The sequence below is a fragment of the Gossypium hirsutum genome, chromosome A07, assembly GCF_007990345.1.
Source record: "Gossypium hirsutum isolate 1008001.06 chromosome A07, Gossypium_hirsutum_v2.1, whole genome shotgun sequence".
NCBI lineage: Eukaryota > Viridiplantae > Streptophyta > Magnoliopsida > Malvales > Malvaceae > Gossypium > Gossypium hirsutum.
In genome coordinates, this window is record NC_053430.1 from 24,264,182 (window position 1) to 24,284,429 (window position 20,248).

Below are 20,248 nucleotides of genomic sequence, written 5' to 3' on the forward strand. Positions count from 1 at the left end.
TTGGTTCTCGAAGCATACTTGTTTTCCCACTTTGGTACCTAAATTTTTTTTTGTCTCATTTTGGTACATTAAGTATCATTTTGATAAATATATTTTGGTCCAATTTTTAACGTGGTTTTAAAAAAAAAAAGGTGGCCAACGAAAACATGCCATATGGCATTTTAATTAAAAATATATTTTAATCACATATTTATATCAATTTTAAAAAATTATAAAATATAAAAAATTTAGAAAAGTATAAAAATAAAATTATAAAAAATAAAAAATCATTAATTCCATAAAATAATTAAATGTTTTTAACCTAAAAATTCTAACAAAATTTATTGGTTCTTCATCATTTTCATCATGTTCTTCATGTGAGGAAAGAAAAGATGTAACAGTGTATACCTGACTCGATCATTGAGTTCAGGTACTTGATGATACAAAGTCCCAATTAACTTAAATAGATTTTAAGTTCTATTCTTGTGACATTCTTAAACACCCACTTTATACATCAAACTATATTAAGAAATATAAGTTTTAAAAGTTACTGTCTTACAATCTTAGCAGTATTTACAATTCTAAATTTAAACTTTAAATTATTTCATTCGACGTAATCCTCGAGGCGTGACCTCTAAAGGAAACCTCTTTATACACATGTATGACTCTCACGCCTATCCTACAAATTTGGCGATGTTAGGCTTGGTCCCTCCACTAGATGTCCTAGTCAAACAGTTGTCCTGTAAACAGGCAATAAGCATATAAGTTCAAATGAACTTAGTGATATTTTGTAAAACAGCGTTATAGCAATAATTTTGAATCTTTAAGAAATGAAGTTTTAGGCAGAGATTTCATACTTCCTGTTTATTCTTGACCTTTCGTGGATTTCCACCAGCATGGTCGATGCATGTCCCTTTTTCTATAGCTCACTACTAGCTGACTTATTTTCTATCTTAGACGTATGCATGTCCTTTACAATAACGGATTTCTACGTATTGGAAAATTCCCATCTTATTTCAGTTTATTTCATGCCTCAACAAACTTAACTTTTACTATTATCTCTTCACTTGGATATAGAGTTCATGGCCTTTCACCGGTTGTCCTTCATTTTTGTTCTCTTTAAATTTGGATCCTTACCCTGATCCGTTACTTTCTAACGGGCTGTCCACCCAAAGTAGTCCATGGCTGAGTTTTTCTTCTAGATGCCTCATGTGGTCTAACCAACGCTATCTAGTCCTGATCAAACATTTTTCCTATTTGTAAATTCTTGATACATTCTATTAATCTGACCATCCGAGCGATCATTATCCCCGGGTGAACCTCGGTGGACTTACTTGTATCTGGCTACCCTTTTTCACCCACAAATCTTTAGATTTAGGTTTCGCTTGGGCATCTCATTATCACATCAATTATGGTTTATTAGCCAAAAATCTACGAACTTATCTAGTAGACATTTCATAACTCTATGTAGCTTTTCCCTCTTAGTTCCTTATCAATGTTAAAGATAGCATAATCCTATTTTTGTTTCTTAACAATTTGGCGGGTTCTTAACAATGCCGCTCACCCGTGATCCTAGATGCGCCATATTCATCCAATCATACTACTCTCTATGTGAGTCATACAACATTCTTCCTTTCTTTGTCCTGTCAGCTTCCTGGTTCACTGTCATGTGGACATTTATCTATTACCATAGTGAAGCCATGGTCTTACCCACGTAACCCCCATGTTTACTGTCCTAGCGGACTCCACCTGCTACCATAGTCGAGTTATTATCTTACATATATAAACCACATGTTTAATGTCTTAGTTAACTACCCATTTTTGCTGTCCCAGCAGACTCTTTTGGTTGCCTTAGCCGAGCTAAGATCTTACACCTCGTAACCCTATGTTTAACGTCCTAATAGAATTTATTGGTTGCTATAGTCGAGCTATAGTCTTACACTTGTAAACCTTTTCTAAGGTGCCACCCCAAATGACCTTATAACCATTACCATGGTGTCGCCCCGGAGGACTTTATTGTCATCGTGGGGTCACTCCATAGAGTTGAGGGACAATTACAGTGTCACTCTAGCGAGCCGGTCAATAATTTTCATTGCGATGTTGCTTCATAAAGTCAATAGACTGTTGTCACGGTGTCCCTCTAGCGAGCCAGTCGATAACATTCCACATTTGCTACCCAAGCTCCCTTGGATTCCCATTTCGATCCGTTTATTCTTCTAATGCACCAATTAATCCTATATTCATCTACCTCATCAAGGTAAATACCTCCGCACCTTGCATACATTAAAACATGTATTCCATGCAATTCATTATGGTAGCTAATTCAACATACAATTTGCCATCCTTCTATTCATCCAGACATAACTAAGCAATATTTAATAAACAAATTTGCAAGAGTGTTTGCACTTACAGTATCATGCATACAAAGCTTACTTATCTTCCATGCTCATACACTATCGTGATTTTAGGCACAACTCAGAGCAGGCACGGACGTAATTGAAGTAAACAACATTACATCATCAGTCACCCAAAAACAAAGTACATAAACTCACCTTAAATCCTTCCTCTTTGTCAACTTAGCTTGTCCCAACGTCAGAGCCTCCTTCGTCCTGGCAGCTAAGCATGACAACCATTTATGTTGGTTAAATTGAGATCATTTAAACCTTAAAACCCAAAACCCAGTTTACAAAAACCTATTAGGAGTTATAGCCCTGTTTCTTTTCTCAAAATCTCAAGCACAGAAAGGTCAAAAAGCTTATCAGTTCCTCGATTTCTCTATATCCAGACTTCACTTCTCACAACATCAGCTCCATGCAGAGCTCTCTTGATCCTTCTCTTCTTCGGAGCAATTGAAGAAGCCATTGTTGGTGATAAGGAGATTACCGGCTAAATTTTGGAGAATTCTGTAATACCCCTACCCGTATTCATTGCCGGAATAGGGTACGAGGCATTACCGGAGTTTACGAATTAAATTTTTTTTATTCAATATAGCCCTTTTATAAATATCTAACCTTCCCTATAATATTAAATCGAGACCAATCCACATCAACCAAATCAATTCAACATATTTTCATGATAGATTCATGCATTTATATAAGATAACGTCATCACATATCTATAACCAGGTTTGTTAACCATACTAATGGATAACTTTACATTCATTTCACGTTAACATTTACTTTGTTAGCTTATACATGCCATTGATTTCCAAAATAAAGTTTCTTTATATACCGAAATCCTGAGGTTGACAGTGTGATGTGTCTCCGACCAAATCCGACCTCCGAGCTCTTAACACTACAAAACAGGGAAAAAGGAAACGGGGTAAGCACTTCGTGCTTAGTAAGCTCATGTAACAAGAATTATACTTACCTAATATTTTCAATACAATACAATAAACATCCATATATCCATTCAATGCATTATTACCCTAATATGCACAAACTCAACATTCAAGTTAGTACAATAATTTCTATGTACCAATAATATATACCATGATTGATGTACTCATCAATACCATGATTTTCATTCCCTTATTATTTTCCATATTTATCCCGTTGAATTTATCGGAATTTCGATGAATTTTCAGAGGTACACTTTTAGTGTACAATTCCGGGTCCGTCAATTCATATTCATGTGCGCACATTTCCATTTCAGATATCACACTCCCGCGAACCTCAACCTTGCAGCGGGATTACCAGTCCAGGCTAAATCCCCTGCAATATAAACTTATAGAGTATTGTCGGGATTACCAGTCCAGGCTAAATCCCCTGCAACGACAATTACTCTAATGAGCTTGGATCTGAATTACTAGTCCAGGCTAAATTCAGACCCTAATTCGGATTACCCATCCGGGCTAAATCCATTTTACACATACTCTTCGGGAGGGCTATATCAAGATAGGATCACCCATCCGGGCTAGATCCTTTTTACCGTCAATTCCTTTTCAGAGATCCATCGACTTTTCCTTTCATTCAACCGGGATTTCTTCCCATTTTATCAAATATATTAATGTTTCATTAATTTTCATACAATGAACACTCAAATCATATTCACATCAATAACATACAATCTCAAGCATTTAAGAATATAATTCAAGTTACACGAACTTACTTTGATACTTGTTTGTAAACAATAAAAATCTACTAATCCCGAACTTTTTCCTTTCCTCGATCTAGCTTCGTATTTGAATCTTCCGGATCTAAATAAATAAATTTAATTATCAATTTAATACATTTCATGTTCATATGCAACATTCTCTATAATTCAACTATTATTTATAGTTCATTCAAAGCTGTCTACTTAAGTCATAGTCACTAAATTATTTATAACTTGAGCTACGGAACTCAAAATTAAGATCCATTAATTTTACCTGAAACTAGACTCATATATATTTTTACCATAAAATTTTCAGAATTTTTGATTTATCCAATAAGTATAGTTTATTCTTTAAAGTCACCCCTGTTCTGCTGTCGACAGTTCTGACCCTTCTTCACTAAAAATTAATTATCTCTTCATACAGAATTCAAATAATGTTCTCGTTTGTTTCTCTTAAAAATATACTCATTAAGGATTCTAGACATATAAATTTAAGTCCATAATTGTTTTTATTCAATTTTTTATGATTTTTCAAAGTCAGAACAGGGGAACCCGAATTCATTCTGACCTTGTCTCACAAAATTCATTATATCTCAAAATTTACAAATCCATTGCTTACACTATTTCTTCTATGAGAAACTAGACTCAATAAGCTTTAATTCCATATTTTGTTCATCTTCTAATTCGATTCCTACAATTTTGGTGATTTTTCAAAGTTAGTCAACTGCTGCTGTCCAAACTGTTTTAGTGCAAGTTGTTTATTACCATTTTTCTCCTAAGCTTTTAATAAATGATAATTTCGTCCCTACTCAATTAGCCTCTCAATTGAGCTGATTTTTCTCAATAAACATTTTATTCTATCACCTTAAACTAGTTTACAACCTTTAGGAATCAGAATTTCAGCAATAGACTTTAATTCCAAGCATTTTCACAATTAGGTCCTAAAAATCAATTTCCATTGAAATTGCCTAATAAAATCATCTCATAAACAAATTAAAGCTTTAATTTCATTCTATTTCATCATAAACTTACAACACTCAACGATGGTGACTTTCAATTTCATCCATGAAATCAAAAACTAATGAATTTTATAGTAGGACCTAGTTGTAAAAGTCTTAGAAACACAAAAATTACAAGAAAAAGGCAATGATTAACTCTCTTGGTGCAAAAATTATGAAATACCAGCTTAGAGAACCCTCCTATGGCGTTTTTAGCTACTGGAATTGAAGAGAAATGAAGAGAAATCTAGATATTTCCTATTTAGTCCTAGTTTTATTTAGTTAATTTTGCAATATTCCAATTTTACCCTTAATTTATCAATTTTTCTGCTGATTTCATACCCTTGCCGTCCAGCCCAAATAACTTTTGGGTATAATTACCTTTTAAATCCTTTCTCATTAAACTCTTAAGCTATTTAATCACTCTAGCAACTTTTACACCTATTACAATTTAGTCATTTTCATTTAATTAACTACCCAAACATTAAAATTTCCTAACGAACTTTTAATACCACATTAATAACATTTCATAAATATTTATAAAATTATTTTTGACTCGATTTTACGAGATAGAGGTCTCGATACCTTGTTTTTACCCAATTTCTTCAATAATTTCTTTTTCTATCTAATCACTAAATCAGTAAAATTTTTCTATCAATATTTTCATACGATTTTCCTATCATATCAATTTTCATGCAAAAATATTGAAATAAATTTCTCTTTAAATTGGATTTGTGGTTACGAAACCACTGTTCCGATAATTTTGAATTTAGGCCATTACAAATTCTCTCATTTCTACCCACATAGATATATATATCTCCAAGGTTACATGGTCTCCTAGTCCATTTTTGCCTATTACTGCTAATCATTTTATCTCCCACTATGGAACTAGTCGGTTCCATCCTAACCAAACTAGAATTGAGACCTAATTAATCACAACTTAGCCACTAAAATATTTGGATTTCCTTATGGAGCCTAACACTTCGTCAATTAATTCAATTTAATCCTAATTTTCCTTAAATTCATGTCAATAATGATAATCGGATGTTACAGAAGAATTAGGTTCTCTTACATTTTTGTTCATAGTAATTTAAACAGAACAAAAATAAATTCACAATTATTTACAATCTCATTTAATTAAAATATTGTTTAATTACATTTATTATAATTAATTTAAAATTCAAATAATCTTTCTTTTAAAGTTTCAAACCAAAACCTAAACTAAACCCAAAAATTTCCAAATTCCACTATCAGTGGCCACTGACAGCCACCATACTTGACTATCGGTCATTGCTCACTAGTAGTCATTTGAGTCCAAATTTCATCACTCTCTTATTTTTTATCCTCTCCTTTCATTTCTCACATTTATTTTTTTTAAACAACACTAGATTTTTGTAGATCTACAAATAAATCTTAAAACTTAAACACCAAAACTAGGTGTTTTTCACTATTGGATTGTCTTCAAATTTCAGTATATTCTTTCTGTAACACCTCGTTACTCGACCCAATCACCGGGTCCAAGCTACAAGGTGTCACATTCATTTTCGAAGCAACTACTATCAATTTACATTCGATTAAAAATAATTAAACATTCAATATAAGTAAAACATGTTTATAAAACGATAAATAATCATTTTGGGGTCTTATACGAGCTTACGAAAGCTCTTTTTCAAACCCAAGGTAGAAATAGGACCAAATTGTAAAGATTTCAAAGTTCTGGTTTGACACCGCGACTTTAAGGGTTCCTTGTTGTGACTCAACTCTCTGGCATAGGCTTGTCGTGATCTCGACTATACATCATTGCGATGTGACTCACTGTTTTCAAAAAGACCAATTTGAAGCAAGTTGGAAAGATTTGAAATAGCACTTAACATCTCAATTACAACTAAATCAATAATATACCAATTGTATTCAAGCCAAAATATGCTAAATGGTACTTCAAAATAACATTAAACAACGAAGTTCTAAATTTAACCATTTATGATACAAAATCGACTTAAACCCTAAGTATATGCCATAAACAATCAAAAGATTACTTTACAAACTTTGTTGAGTTGGTGAATCCCTTCTTGGATACTGGAACTACTTCTCGATTTCTCAAAGATCACCTACACCTATGTACGGAGAAAATAAAGCGTACGCTGAGCAATAGGGCTTAATGATACTTTTATGATCCAAATAGTATAACATTAACATAGGTAATATATTTCAAGATTACATATGTGAATATGCACTCAATATCTAACCAATTATGTCTCAAAATGTCAACCATTCTCATCAACTTACAATGCATGAAAATATACTTATAATCACACTTAAATAACTTATTCAACATCACTATGAGCGTAACCAATTTCATGTGTTTGTCAATTATCAATCTTTAACCATATACTCATTTAACATCATTCGTGAATAAAATGCAAACATTTGTTTACCTTTATTAGCATGTTATCTAATGCCATTAACATCATTTACCTATTTGACTATATTTCAATCTCTTTCCTAGAGTCATTTGACTCATTCTCAATTGTTTTGGCCCTCAGGGCTTGTTTCCAACTGATTTGCAAATAAGGTCACTTATTTTTTCTATCACAAATCACTTATGCACACAATTCATCTCATATCATTGTAACATCTTATTTACATGTCATTTACCAAGTTTACCAATTATATATCCCCATTAACGTGACTCGGACTAAGACGAATACACTAATCATCCAACTAACACACCAAACTGGAATCGAAGTGCATCGTTGGATAGATCGAAGTAGAGTAACCTGGTACGTAAAGTGCGTACTAGCGTTCAAAGCGCATCACTGGCGCACAAAGCGAATGCTAGCACACGAAGCGCATGCTGGCACACAAGGTGCATCTTGGTGCATAAGTGCATAATTCTGTCCACAATCAAATCCTATGGCATGCCAACTATATCCGACTTGGCCCAACTAGTTAATAGGGTACCAGTGTTCAATTATATTATACAACATGATACATATACCATTTCTCATTCATATGCATAATCATAAGTCAATTTCATCATCAAGCACAAATACTTCATATCATATGACATACATTATTTCAATTCTCATTTTACATATCATAATTCAAGTATTTCATGTCATTTTCCAAAATAAATAAAAACCAATCACAACATCATCATGTACTTACCTTGACGTATATTTATCTAATTAACACATATAGGCTAATTAACACATATAGGCAAGCACTTAATCTATCTCGAATCATAAAAGTATAAATTATGGTCTCACGTCACTCGTCAATAACTTTTGCTTTTCCTTTCCCTCTCGAAGGTTTCGCGCCGATGTTCGCTATGATTCATCATAAAAAATAACATACTATCAATTTACAGAAAATTCATAAACAAATATCAATTTACACATATTTTACAATTTATTCAATTCAGTCCCTAAAACCGAGACAAACATAACTTTCAATCTAGAGCTTTAGATTAAAATCCAATTTCACATATATACATTAGGGACCCTATACTTCCTACTCATATAGGAATTTCATGACACTTTTTTATTTTATTCAATTTGGCCCCTAATGTGCAAAACTAACAATTAAACTTTACAATTTAGTCCTTATCTCAATTTAAACTTAATTTCTAACAATTTCACACCTAAATTATTCAATTCTCAACAATGGAAACTTACCAAAATTTCACCAATTAATCTATGGGTTAGCTTAATCAAGCTCCATGATGAAAAATATATAAAACAATCAAAGAAAAATGGTTAGGGACTTACTTGGAATCAATGCCAAAAGCTCAAGGACTCAAAAATGGCATCCTCTCTTAGGTTTTCTTACTTTGGCCGGTTGGAGAAGATGAATTATCATCTCTCCTTCCACTAATTTCCTTTTATACCAAGATTAAGTATTAGTTAATTTTAATTAATCATTTTCCTATGTTTTTAATTATAATTAATTAGTTAAATTACAAACCATCATTACATTCCACTATCAGCTCTCTAAAATGGTTTATTTGCTATATTAATCCTTTGGATGATTGTTATCTAATCCTTAGGCCTTTTTCTAATTAAAAATCTATAGCGATTAAACTTTTACAATTTAGTCATTGAAACTTAATTAACCACATTTTCGACTAAATTGCTTAACCAAAATTTAATTCATCAATATAATAACTTCATAAATATCTCTATTTAATATTTACAGACTTGATTTACGGAAACAAGGTCTTGAAACTGCATTTTTTGATACCACTAGAAACTGGTTCGTTACACTTGCCCTCTTTATAAGCTTCTCTTTTACCGTTTAGATCAACCAAATAATAATAATAATCCATTCTTGCTTTGGTCGAAATTTTAGTTGATGATTTTTTAGACCTTTCTTTTCTTCTTTTTATTCTTTTTTTTTTAAAAAATTATTTTTGGTGTATAGTGATGATAATTATGATATGAATATGCATTTTTAGTAATGGATAGGAAAATTTTAGCCATAATTGTTTATATTGGGAAGAAAGATGAAGTGAATAATAAGATAAAATAGTGGGGAAGAAAATGAAGGAGGAGAGAGAGAATGTGAGAAACAATTGAATTAAAAAATATATTTTATAAATTAAATTAAAATTTAATAAATATATATTTTCAAGTAAAAAAATAATTTAAGTAATAATTTTTTTATGAAAATATAAAGACCACTATATGGAATTCTCTAATTGGTTGAATATTTTTTAACTCCAGTTAACTTTTTGAATTAAAAACCATAAAAGAGGGATATTGTACAACCCCGAACCCGTATCTGTTGCCAGACTAGGTTTAAAAGGCATTACCGGACATATCGGAACATTTCGCATTCATATCACAAACATCATAGCATCATAGTCAAATATCAACATAAAGTCCATTTCTTAGGTCAACAAGACCTTAAACATGCTTTAGAAAGTGGTCAGGACTAAACCGAGCATATACAAAATTTTTTAAAACTTAAACATTTTTCTAAGTTATAAAGGTCACACGCCCGTGTGAATAGGCCGTGTGCCTCACATGGCATTAGACACGCTCGTGTGTCTCCGTGGAAAAACATGGCATACATACTAACTTGTCCACACGACCACAAGACACGCCCATGTGCCAGGCCGTGTGAAAATTAGGGAGGCTACTAACTTGGGTCACACGGCCAGTCATACGCCCGTACTCGAAACTGATTTGGCTACACGGCCTAGCACACGCCTGTATATGTACAACTGTATGGTTTGCTTAGGCTCATTTCGAAATTTCCCTCAAGCAACATGGCTGAGTCACATGCCCGTGTCCTTGCCCGTGTGGGCAAAAATAGGCCATTTACAATGCCAACATGCCACCCATTAAGGGTCCTCCCTACAAGCAAGAAATAGGTAACAATTGCATCACAAATTCAACCAATTTCAATCACATAACATACATTCTTCATGTCATATAATCACCAATCAATTTCACGTTTATAACCATACCAAATCATACCAATTCATAAGCCAAAAACTATACTAAAACATATGTTTCATAACTACAATTCATTTCATTCATTCTCATACCAAAACCTTACCAAAATAGGCACATACCAAAAACTTACCAAATTGACCAATTCTCTTGGCCATCCATGAACATATCATAACATACCATTTCTTAACACAACTTAATCTAGCCATATCACATATCATGATATATACATCACAAAACATATCAAAATAGTCCTAGCTTATACATGCCATACTTTGATATATACATTTTTAAAAGGGTACCAAAATAGTTCGATAGTGTGGTGATTATCGTCGACGATCCCCAAGCTCCCGATAGCTTTGATATCTAAAAACAATTAAATACACACACAAAGTAAGCTTTCAAAAGCTTAGTAAGCCATATACAAATAAACTTATCACATAACATAATTTAAATTCAATTCAATCATATAGATCATGGCAAAGCATAATCACATATCTATAAATCTCATATAGTTCATACATATTTCATATGTCCACATATGTTCAAATACTTACCTTTTATTCCTAATCATGATATACATTTCAAACGTACCTGAGTTGATACACAACTCCATATTTACTCGTTTCTCGGAATGCCCGTTGAACCGTACGGAATCAAATAGGATACGCGGATAGCTCGAAAAACTCGTACAATGCCAACGTCCCAGACGTGGTCTTACATGTAATCAAATATCGATGCCACTGTCCCAGACAGGATCTTACATAAAATCAAATACGATGCCGATGTCCTAGATATGGTCTTACACGTAAATATCAAATCGATGCCAACGTCCCAGACGTGGTCTTACATGAAATCACATATTGGAAATCCTATGTCATGACATATGTATCCTAACTATTCCTATGGTTCATACGGGACTTTTCAGACATCGTCGCATTATCAGAACTTTCTCAGATTTCACATATTTCACTCTCAAATCCATTCATCACAATTCAAATATCATATAAGCAATTAATAAATCAATTCAATACATTTATTTGTATATTGACTTACCTCGTACGGATTCGAACGAACGGAATCGACTACTCAACGACTTTCGACTTTCCTCGATTTAAATTCGTTTTCTTTGGTTCTTGATCTAAATAAATTCAAATTTAACTTATTCAATCTCACATTCATTCAAATCAATTCATATACACATATTTAGGGAATTTTATAAATTAGCCCTCATATTTTCACATTTTAACACTTTAGTCCCTAATTCATAAAATCACAAAATATGCATAATTTCTTTATAGACATACTTAGCCGAATTATCATGTAGTTCAAATAAGTCCATATATTCCATTTATTTCACATTTTAGTCACTTAATTTCTCATTTTCACAATTTAACCCAAAATACTCAAATTCATTAAAAATCCCAATACAAAACATAGTAACCTAACACATATCTTTCATATTTCATCAGCTAACATTACAAAACTCACAAAATCAACAATGACATAACTCAAAATCATCATCAAAATCAGAAATTTAGGCATGGGCTTGATAGAACACAAAGAAACAATCACAAAAACGTAGAAATTATGAAAAACGAAACAAAAACGAACCTTTAATTGAATTTAAGCATGGCCGAACCCAAGAAATCTTTTCTTTTCCTTTTTCTTCTTCAATTTTCGGCAATATGAACATAAAATGCGTAATTTCATGCCTTTGTTTTATTTTATTTCATAATATTTCATCATTTACTAAATTGCCCTTTATAATTAAACACATAATTCATGTTAATTAAGGCCATTGATGTCCACTCAAACTTAAAATGGTCTATTCACAACATAATGACCTCTCCTTTAATAAGACATAACAAATAAGAACACTTAACATATAGCATGCAACTTTTTCATTTTACGTTGTTAGGTCTTTTTTAACAATTCGACACACAAACGATAAATTTTCATACGAAACTTTCACAGATATCAATTCACATATCATAAGCACAAAAAATAATATTAAAATATTTTTCTAACTCGGATTTGTGGTCCCGAAACTACTATTCCGACTAGGGTCTAAACCGGGCAGTTGCAGATACTTTAGATACCCAAATTAGGACAATAAAGTTAGGTACCGAAGTGTGAAAAATGATATATTTCAAGAGTCAAATCGTGAATTAAGCCTTTAGTTTATTGTTTTGGAAAAAGGAAAATAATTACTCTGTAGTCTTTTCTCCTAGGATAAAAACCAGGGTAAACTACATAGTTGGTCACCTAATTTCGGTAAGTTTTCATTTTAGGGCATAAAAAATAAACAATTTTCTTCAAGGATAACAAACATTTTCATTTTAGTCACTCAACTTTAATAATTTTTCATTTTGGTCACACCCATTAATTCAATATTATTGTACTCATTTTAGTCACCCAACTTTAATAAATTTTTATTTTGATCATTCATTTATTTTTTCCCTAAAAATCAGAGTTTTTTTTATAAAAATTGAATTATTCAGCTGTGAAAATGAAACCTGAATTTTTCTCTATAACTCAATTATTTGTAAAACCCCAAAATTTTTCTATAAAAACTCAGGGTTTTTCTTGAGGAAACCTAGGATTTTCCTTTTTACTAGAAAAAAATTAAAATTAATTCTAAAAAAAAGAAAATAATAAAGTATTAAATAAATAAAATAGGTTTTACACAAGTAATTTTCTGTAAAATCCCAAAATTTTCCATTTATTATAAAAAAACTAAAATTAAATCTAAAAAATAAAAACATAAAGAAATTTAAATTAGTTTTTCCTATAAAAATTCAGATAATTTCTAGTAAAATCTCATGTTTTTTCTTTTTACTGGAAAAACTAAAATTAATTAAAATTAAAAAATAAAGAAAATAAAAAAGATAAAATAATTTTTCTTATAAAAATTGAGGTAATTTCTATAAAATCTTAATTTTTTTTCCTTTTATAAGAAAACAACTGAAATTAATTATAAAAAATTAATTTTTAGAAAGATAAAATGAGTAACTAAAATAAAAATTTATTAAAGTTATAATTAAAATGAAAATAATCGTCACTGATAATGCCTATCTTGAAATTTTTTTTATTTTGAGTGCTAAAAATCAAAACTTACAAAAGGACAGATATTTTTGTACGATGACGTGGCAGAATCTTATTGGAATTGGCACCTCATCGGACTGTATAATCCTCATACCAATTACAAAACCTCACCCAGTAACAGTCGCATACAAACCACACCAAGAAAGCCCAATAATATAACGCCACGCGTCAAAATTAGTTCCCTTCGCAAAAATTTCCAACCAAAATATCCCTTTTCTATTGGCAGTTACAATATTCAAAATGACAGCACCTTCAATTATGGCAACAAAATTGACTCCAGATTTTGTTTCCTTTAAAGAAAAAAAAATCTAAGATTTTCGTTTCAATCTGCGAGAAAGATTTTTACATTTTTTTCTCACTCTTTCTCTTTTGTTTTTCTTTCATTTTTGGCATCTCCGATCTGTAAAGCTACACCCACTGTTAAGAGAGACAAAAATTAAAGGTTTTAATCCCTAACTTTACTTGGAAGTTCATTACATTCTTGGTTTTGTTTTTTCTTTTTCCTTTATTAATAAGTTAATTTGTTTCCATCTATTGTAGTTTCTTTTTTGCTTTAGGTGACAGGAGGTTTCGAGTTTTATTCGCTGTTTTATTAGAAATAAACGACGACAATGAAGAACGCTGAAAGACTCGCCAATTTGGCTTTAGCAGGTTTACCTCTTTTTGATCTATTCTTCAGCGTTTTCTTAGTTTATTATATACATTTTTAGTTTGTTTTTGAAATGGTTGATTTTTTTTGGGATAAATTTTTTTTAAATATTATTATTCAGTTGTTGAATTTAGTTTAGTAGAAGCAGAGTGGATTTAGTTAGTTAAAGTGTCTTTCTGTTCGAGTCGCAAACAAAGGAAGATAAATGATAGGAAATAGATAGTCTGAGATCGAATTTGACTCTTTTTTTTCTTTCAGTCTTGGGGATGTATATCTTATGTAGAAATGAGGTAGCTTTGTTATTTCTGGTATAATGATCTTTGTTTTATTTATGAAACTATGTTATTTTAGCTTTAGAAAATCTTAAAGGAATAGAAATTTTAGGCTCTTTTTGGTTGTTGCTTTGGACATAAAAGATAATATTTTGAAGGATTTAGAAGTAATAGGATGCATGCAATTAGCCATCTCAAGCAATTCGATTTTATCATTTGCATGTTTTAGTTAAATATGATTTTGTTGTCTACTCTTTCTTCTACATTTTAAATTTGTGAACCAAAATTATTTATCATAATCAATGACCAGATGGATGCACTTCGTATCTCATATCCCCACTTTTTTCATTCTAAATGCATTATTATTGTACATTTCAAAGTATTAGAGTTCGTACCTCATGAATCTTTCTGAATATAATAGATGTATGCCTCATTGCTAAACCTTTTATAGAGTAAATGTAACATAAATCAGTGTCAGATATGAGATCTCTATGGAAGCTTTTAACGTGATATCCATGATTTGCTAAACGCAGGGTTGACAATGGCACCACTAGTTGTGAAGGTAGACCCCAACTTGAATGTTGTTTTGACTGCATGCCTAACAGTATATGTGGGTTGCTATAGGTCTGTCAAGCCTACTCCACCATCGGTGAGTAAATTGATTCTGTTACTTTCTTATTTTGTCATCAAGGACCATAGATAAGAATTATCTAATAATGTCATGTCTATCATACAGGAGACAATGTCTAATGAGCATGCTATGCGTTTTCCATTTGTTGGGAGTGCGATGCTGTTATCACTTTTCTTACTGTTCAAGTTCTTATCAAAAGACTTGGTTAATGCAGTTTTGACATGCTATTTCTTTGTGCTTGGGATCATTGCTCTTTCGTATGCTCTTTCCATATAAATTTGCTACTATTTTTTTTAACTTTTTATACATTCAGTTCACCTGATGCCCTTATCTCATTTATTCTTTCTGCCATCATTCTCAGGGCAACAATACTGCCAACCATAAAATGCTTCTTGCCAAAGCATTGGAACGAAGACCTTATCATTTGGCATTTTCCATTTTTCCGCTGTAAGCCCTTCTTTTTATTATTCTTGTGGAGTATATTTTGAGTTTTATCTATAAGAGGATTTGATTAGTTTTTGAATGGGAAATAACCTTTTTCTTCTCTAATATATACTGAATTATTACTATTGCTTCAGCCTTTTGTGTTTATGATGTATTCTTCATTTTTCTTTTTTGGCATTTTGAATCTTTTGTTCGAGGCAAGCATCATCTATATTTGATTTGAAAATCCTGAATGTACTTTGATCTTGTTTGTTTCTTCCTGATTTTTCCTTTTATGTTATTTGCCATTATTTCCTCTGAAAATTACTTTGGATGAGTTTCTTGTGTGGGAAGGAAGTTATGTGGAGATGGGAGAAACTTTCTTTTTTTCTTTTTCGGTTGTAGAAGGATACTAGCATACCAGCTGCATTAAAGTTTTCTGGCTTTTCTATAATTTGGTATTTTCTTCGAATCTTCTGCTCAACTTTGTTTCTAGGATTTGCTCTTAGAATTTTGTAAATCCAAAATGGAGTAAATTCTTTGATTCTCTTGATGCCTTTTAGAATGGTATATTTTTGTCAATTTATGAGCATTCTGGTTCTTGTGCCATATAAAGTTGCCAGGTCTTCCCGCTGGAATAGTTTAAATGCATAATTCTGTTGTTGATTTGAGTTTTAGGTGCCAATTTCTTGCTGCAGTGATATAACCTTTTCCTGTTTAAAGTTGAGTACATCTATATTTGGTTGTGTTCATCGTTGATTCCTTAGAATTCTTACTTGATCTGGTTAACATTACCTTGCTTGCATTATGCAGAATGATTTTTTTCCTTACACCTTTCTTAAACAGCTTTTGAGATTGAGTTCACAAGATCTCAGATCATAGCTGCAATCCCTGGAACTTTTTTCTGTTCATGGTATGCTTTGCAAAAGCATTGGCTGGCTAATAATATTCTGGGTCTCGCTTTCTGCATTCAGGTATGGCTTAAATCCTGTCTAATTGATCTTGTCACTTTCTAATGTAGAGGGATTCCTGATTAATGAGTTATTTGGTGCTTGGTATCTACTACTTTTTCTTTGATTTTGCAATGAGATTAGAATAATCAATAATATTGGGATATTCTTGTTAGTATTCAATCTTGTAATATGGAAGTTTGTATGTCTGTCAAATTTTTTATTAGGGTTTAATTAACCAGTTGAATGATAATTAAAGTAGTATTTTCCTTTATCTTTTAATAATTTTATGAAGGTGCTTATTTGTTTGTCTTTTCCTTTAAATGAGTTTTGTGTTCCTTTTTTTTTTCTACCACATATTAACTTGATGTTTGACAGTTTCCATTGTTGGTTTTTGTAGGGAATTGAAATGCTTTCTCTTGGATCTTTTAAGACTGGTGCCATTCTATTGGTAAGTATATTAGTGAGTTTTTTTTTTTTTGTGTTTATTATTCCCTGTTACTGAGACAACTTCCTAGTCTGATTTTTTTTATTTTTTATGTAGCAATGTTTTGCATGAGTTTAGCTGGTCAAGATATGAATCAAACAACTTTCCTATGGTTGCTTATTCTTGAGATTTTTATCCATAGACCCTGTTTCCTTTATGTGCTATCTGCTTTGACAAGAATTGATCCTTGTGGCTTCTATCTTACATTTTGCTCTGTTTTTTTTGAGCTTATTATTCGTTTGCTCTGTTTAGCCAAATTTCAAAGGTTTTTTTTCCTTGCTGATTAGACAAATTACTTTTTTGTTAGGCTGCTGTTTGTCCACTTAATTCACTTGTTTTCTCATTTTCAACTATGTTTCCTTTTGTATGAATTTCCTTTTCCATCGTTATACATTGCAGGCTGGGCTTTTTGTATATGATATTTTCTGGGTCTTTTTCACTCCTGTGATGGTTAGTGTCGCGAAGTCTTTCGATGCTCCTATAAAGGTCAGTTCCTTGTTTTTCTTCATTTGAAATACTTAACCTGGTTGGTTCTTGTTTTGATGTATATTTATGTTTTGCTTGTAATTAAATTTGTTACCCATGGTGATCTAATTGCTTTAATACTTATCTGCAGCTTTTGTTCCCTACAGCTGACTCTACCCGACCATTTTCCATGCTTGGACTTGGTGACATTGTAATTCCTGGTATGTTTGAAATTTGTTTTTTAGTTGGATGGTCTAATGCATGCTTCTGTTATGATGTGAGCTGTTATTTAGGGTTTCTTGTTTTATTATGTAGTCATTCTAACTAAAAGAGAAGTATCCTAAAATTTTGAATGTTGAAACAGGGGAAAGTGAGATCACTTTTTCCCTTCCTAACTGTATTCTGTATCTAGAGTTCCCTCGTATTTTTCTTGACAACTGTTTTACTTATATTCATTGAGAATTGAGACCTAACGCTTCATGATAATTCAAGCTTACACAGAGCATGTTAAATGGCTTTAAAAATTTGTAAGCTCATGCTTGTATGTAGACCTGGCCCGGACAAGGTGTTTTTAAATTTGGAATTTTTTTAATAATAAAATTAATATTTTTATTTCAATTTACTTATAAAAATATATACAAATTAGTAAAAATGTTACTTTTGAATAGTAAAGTGAGTAATTTAGGTTGGTCCGGGCCCATCCCAAATTGGCTTGGGTAAAGGATTTGAATTTTTTTCTGGTTGCTGCTTGGCATGTTCCATGACACCCCTACTTGCATGCTTCTATTTGATTATATGGTAAACTACATCCAAGGTTACTAAACTATTAGTAAGTTTACGTTTTGGTTATTTAACTTCAAAAAGTTACAAAATTGTCACTGAACTATTTGAAAGTTTTCATTTAAGTTTTTTTCATGAAATATCTTTGAATGTCATGAATTTGTGAATCAAAATCCAAACAGTTCTCTTCTTTGATTTTTGACACTGAGCGTCAGACTGAGTTGGATCTAAAGTATGTTCTACTCGTTGATGGGTACTGATTCACTATACCGATTGTTGAATTATCACTTGGAGCTTGCTAGTTAGACTTTCTTTAAAAAAAAAAATTTATAGCGTTGTGACTTAAATAAAAACTTTCGAATAATTCAATGACTTGAATAAAAAACTTTTTAATAGTTTATAGTTTAGTGACCATTTTGTAACTTTTTTGAAGTTAAGTGACCAAAACATAAACTTACTAATAGTTTAGCAACCTTGGGTGTAATTTACCCTTGATTCTATGAGTTTGTTGCTGGACCATGATCTTATTTACTGCTGTAGCTCATTTGACTTGTGTTGTTTGATTCTGGAGATGTTCATTCAATTTTTTCTTTTCTTTTTTAACTAATGCCCTGTATCATCTCTGTTGCCAAGATAGGCAACACAGCTTCCTGCGCAGTAATACTCTCATCTGCTGGTGTTTTCCTAATGTCATTTGTTACCAAGTGCAATATGAACCTTTTGCTTTAGGGCTTTGATTTTAAGTTATTGATTTACACTGTTGTGGAGATTAATTTATGTTTACTTGGTTTAACAAAAATTGTTTCTCTGTCTAATTTCCATTTCGTTTGTCTGTTATTCCTTTGACAAGTTACTTGTCACAAAGATAGATGCGTGTCTACCTGAAACAGAATATAGGATCAACATTTTCTGTTTTTATATTGGTTTATTTCTCCCTTGGTAGGTATTTTTGTAGCACTAGCATTAAGATATGACGTATCTAGGGGGAAAGAGAGGCAGTATTTTAAGAGCGCATTTTTGGGGTACACGGTGGGGTTGGTCCTTACAATTGTTGTCATGAACTGGTTTCAAGCTGCACAGGTGAACTCTTAATGACCTCTGTTTTTATGTTATACGCCTTGTTAAAACATTATCCAGTAGATGTGCAGTGATTCTGTATCATGTCAAAACTTGTATGCTCATTTTGCTTTCAGCCTGCACTTTTGTATATTGTACCGGCTGTTATTGGATTCTTGGCTGCTCACTGTATATGGAACGGAGAAGTTGGACCGGTTTGTTCCCAGCCCTTCTCTCTCACATTATGTTCTTGGTCTGGGCATTTTTATTCGATTTCCTTTTTGCTGTAATATAGCAATCTCCTAGTTATCTGATGTGGGAGTGAGTGAAGAGTAGTTTAAGAAAAATGAAGAGTTTGGGTAACATAAATGATCTTGTATGCTCGGATTATGATTGCAGTTATTGGAGTTTGACGAATCAAAGATGGCGGTTGTAGAAGGCAGTGAAGACAAACCTAGCAAGAAAGTGGAATGAGGTATAGAAGGCAAGGCAGACAGTGAAACTACTTTTAGCTTGAGAAGGAATTAGTGTTTACGTTAAAAGGTCAATCTCTTGGCTAACTTGTTTTACTGCAATGCCTTTGTAACAGATTTTGGAATTAAGCAAGAAATAATATTTAGCTTCTTAAGCAGAGATTTTTTTATTCTTTCTTTTTTACACAATTCCAATTTTCATGGATATTCACCATGTTTTCTGAAAATTATTCTTCATTTTCATGAATTTTCTTTTAAATGTTAAAAAGAAGAGATTAAAGAATTTGGAAGTATTTTTCTTAGGGTAAATTATACAGATGGTCACTTACATTTTAATCTCCCAAAATATAAAAAAAAAATTGCAAATTGGTCGCTCTTGTTAACAGCTGTTTTTATTTTAGATCTTTAATTTTAGTAAGTTTT

General features: G+C 31.9%; 1 protein-coding gene across 1 annotated transcript; it reads left to right on the plus strand.

Moving 5' to 3' along the window:
• Positions 1-13,792: 13,792 nt before the first annotated feature.
• On the plus strand, positions 13,793-19,995 carry LOC107953180 (signal peptide peptidase). Its single transcript, XM_016888417.2, has 12 exons — positions 13,793-14,081; positions 14,180-14,290; positions 15,094-15,209; positions 15,297-15,448; positions 15,553-15,638; positions 16,461-16,588; positions 16,965-17,015; positions 17,451-17,537; positions 17,668-17,737; positions 19,240-19,376; positions 19,490-19,567; positions 19,752-19,995. The coding sequence occupies exons 2-12, from the start codon at positions 14,251-14,253 to the stop codon at positions 19,824-19,826; spliced, it is 1,020 nt and encodes a 339-aa protein (XP_016743906.2). The 5' UTR covers positions 13,793-14,081; positions 14,180-14,250; the 3' UTR covers positions 19,827-19,995.
• The last annotated feature ends 253 nt before the right edge of the window (positions 19,996-20,248 follow it).

Bases quoted from the DNA above. Each gene is read 5' to 3' on its own strand.
- LOC107953180 (XM_016888417.2), top strand. From the start codon at position 14,251: ATGAAGAACGCTGAAAGACTCGCCAATTTGGCTTTAGCAG. The intron at 14,291-15,093 runs GTTTACCTCTTT...TGCTAAACGCAG, and splicing joins CGCCAATTTGGCTTTAGCAG to GGTTGACAATGGCACCACTA. The intron at 19,568-19,751 runs GTTTGTTCCCAG...TTATGATTGCAG, and splicing joins GGAACGGAGAAGTTGGACCG to TTATTGGAGTTTGACGAATC.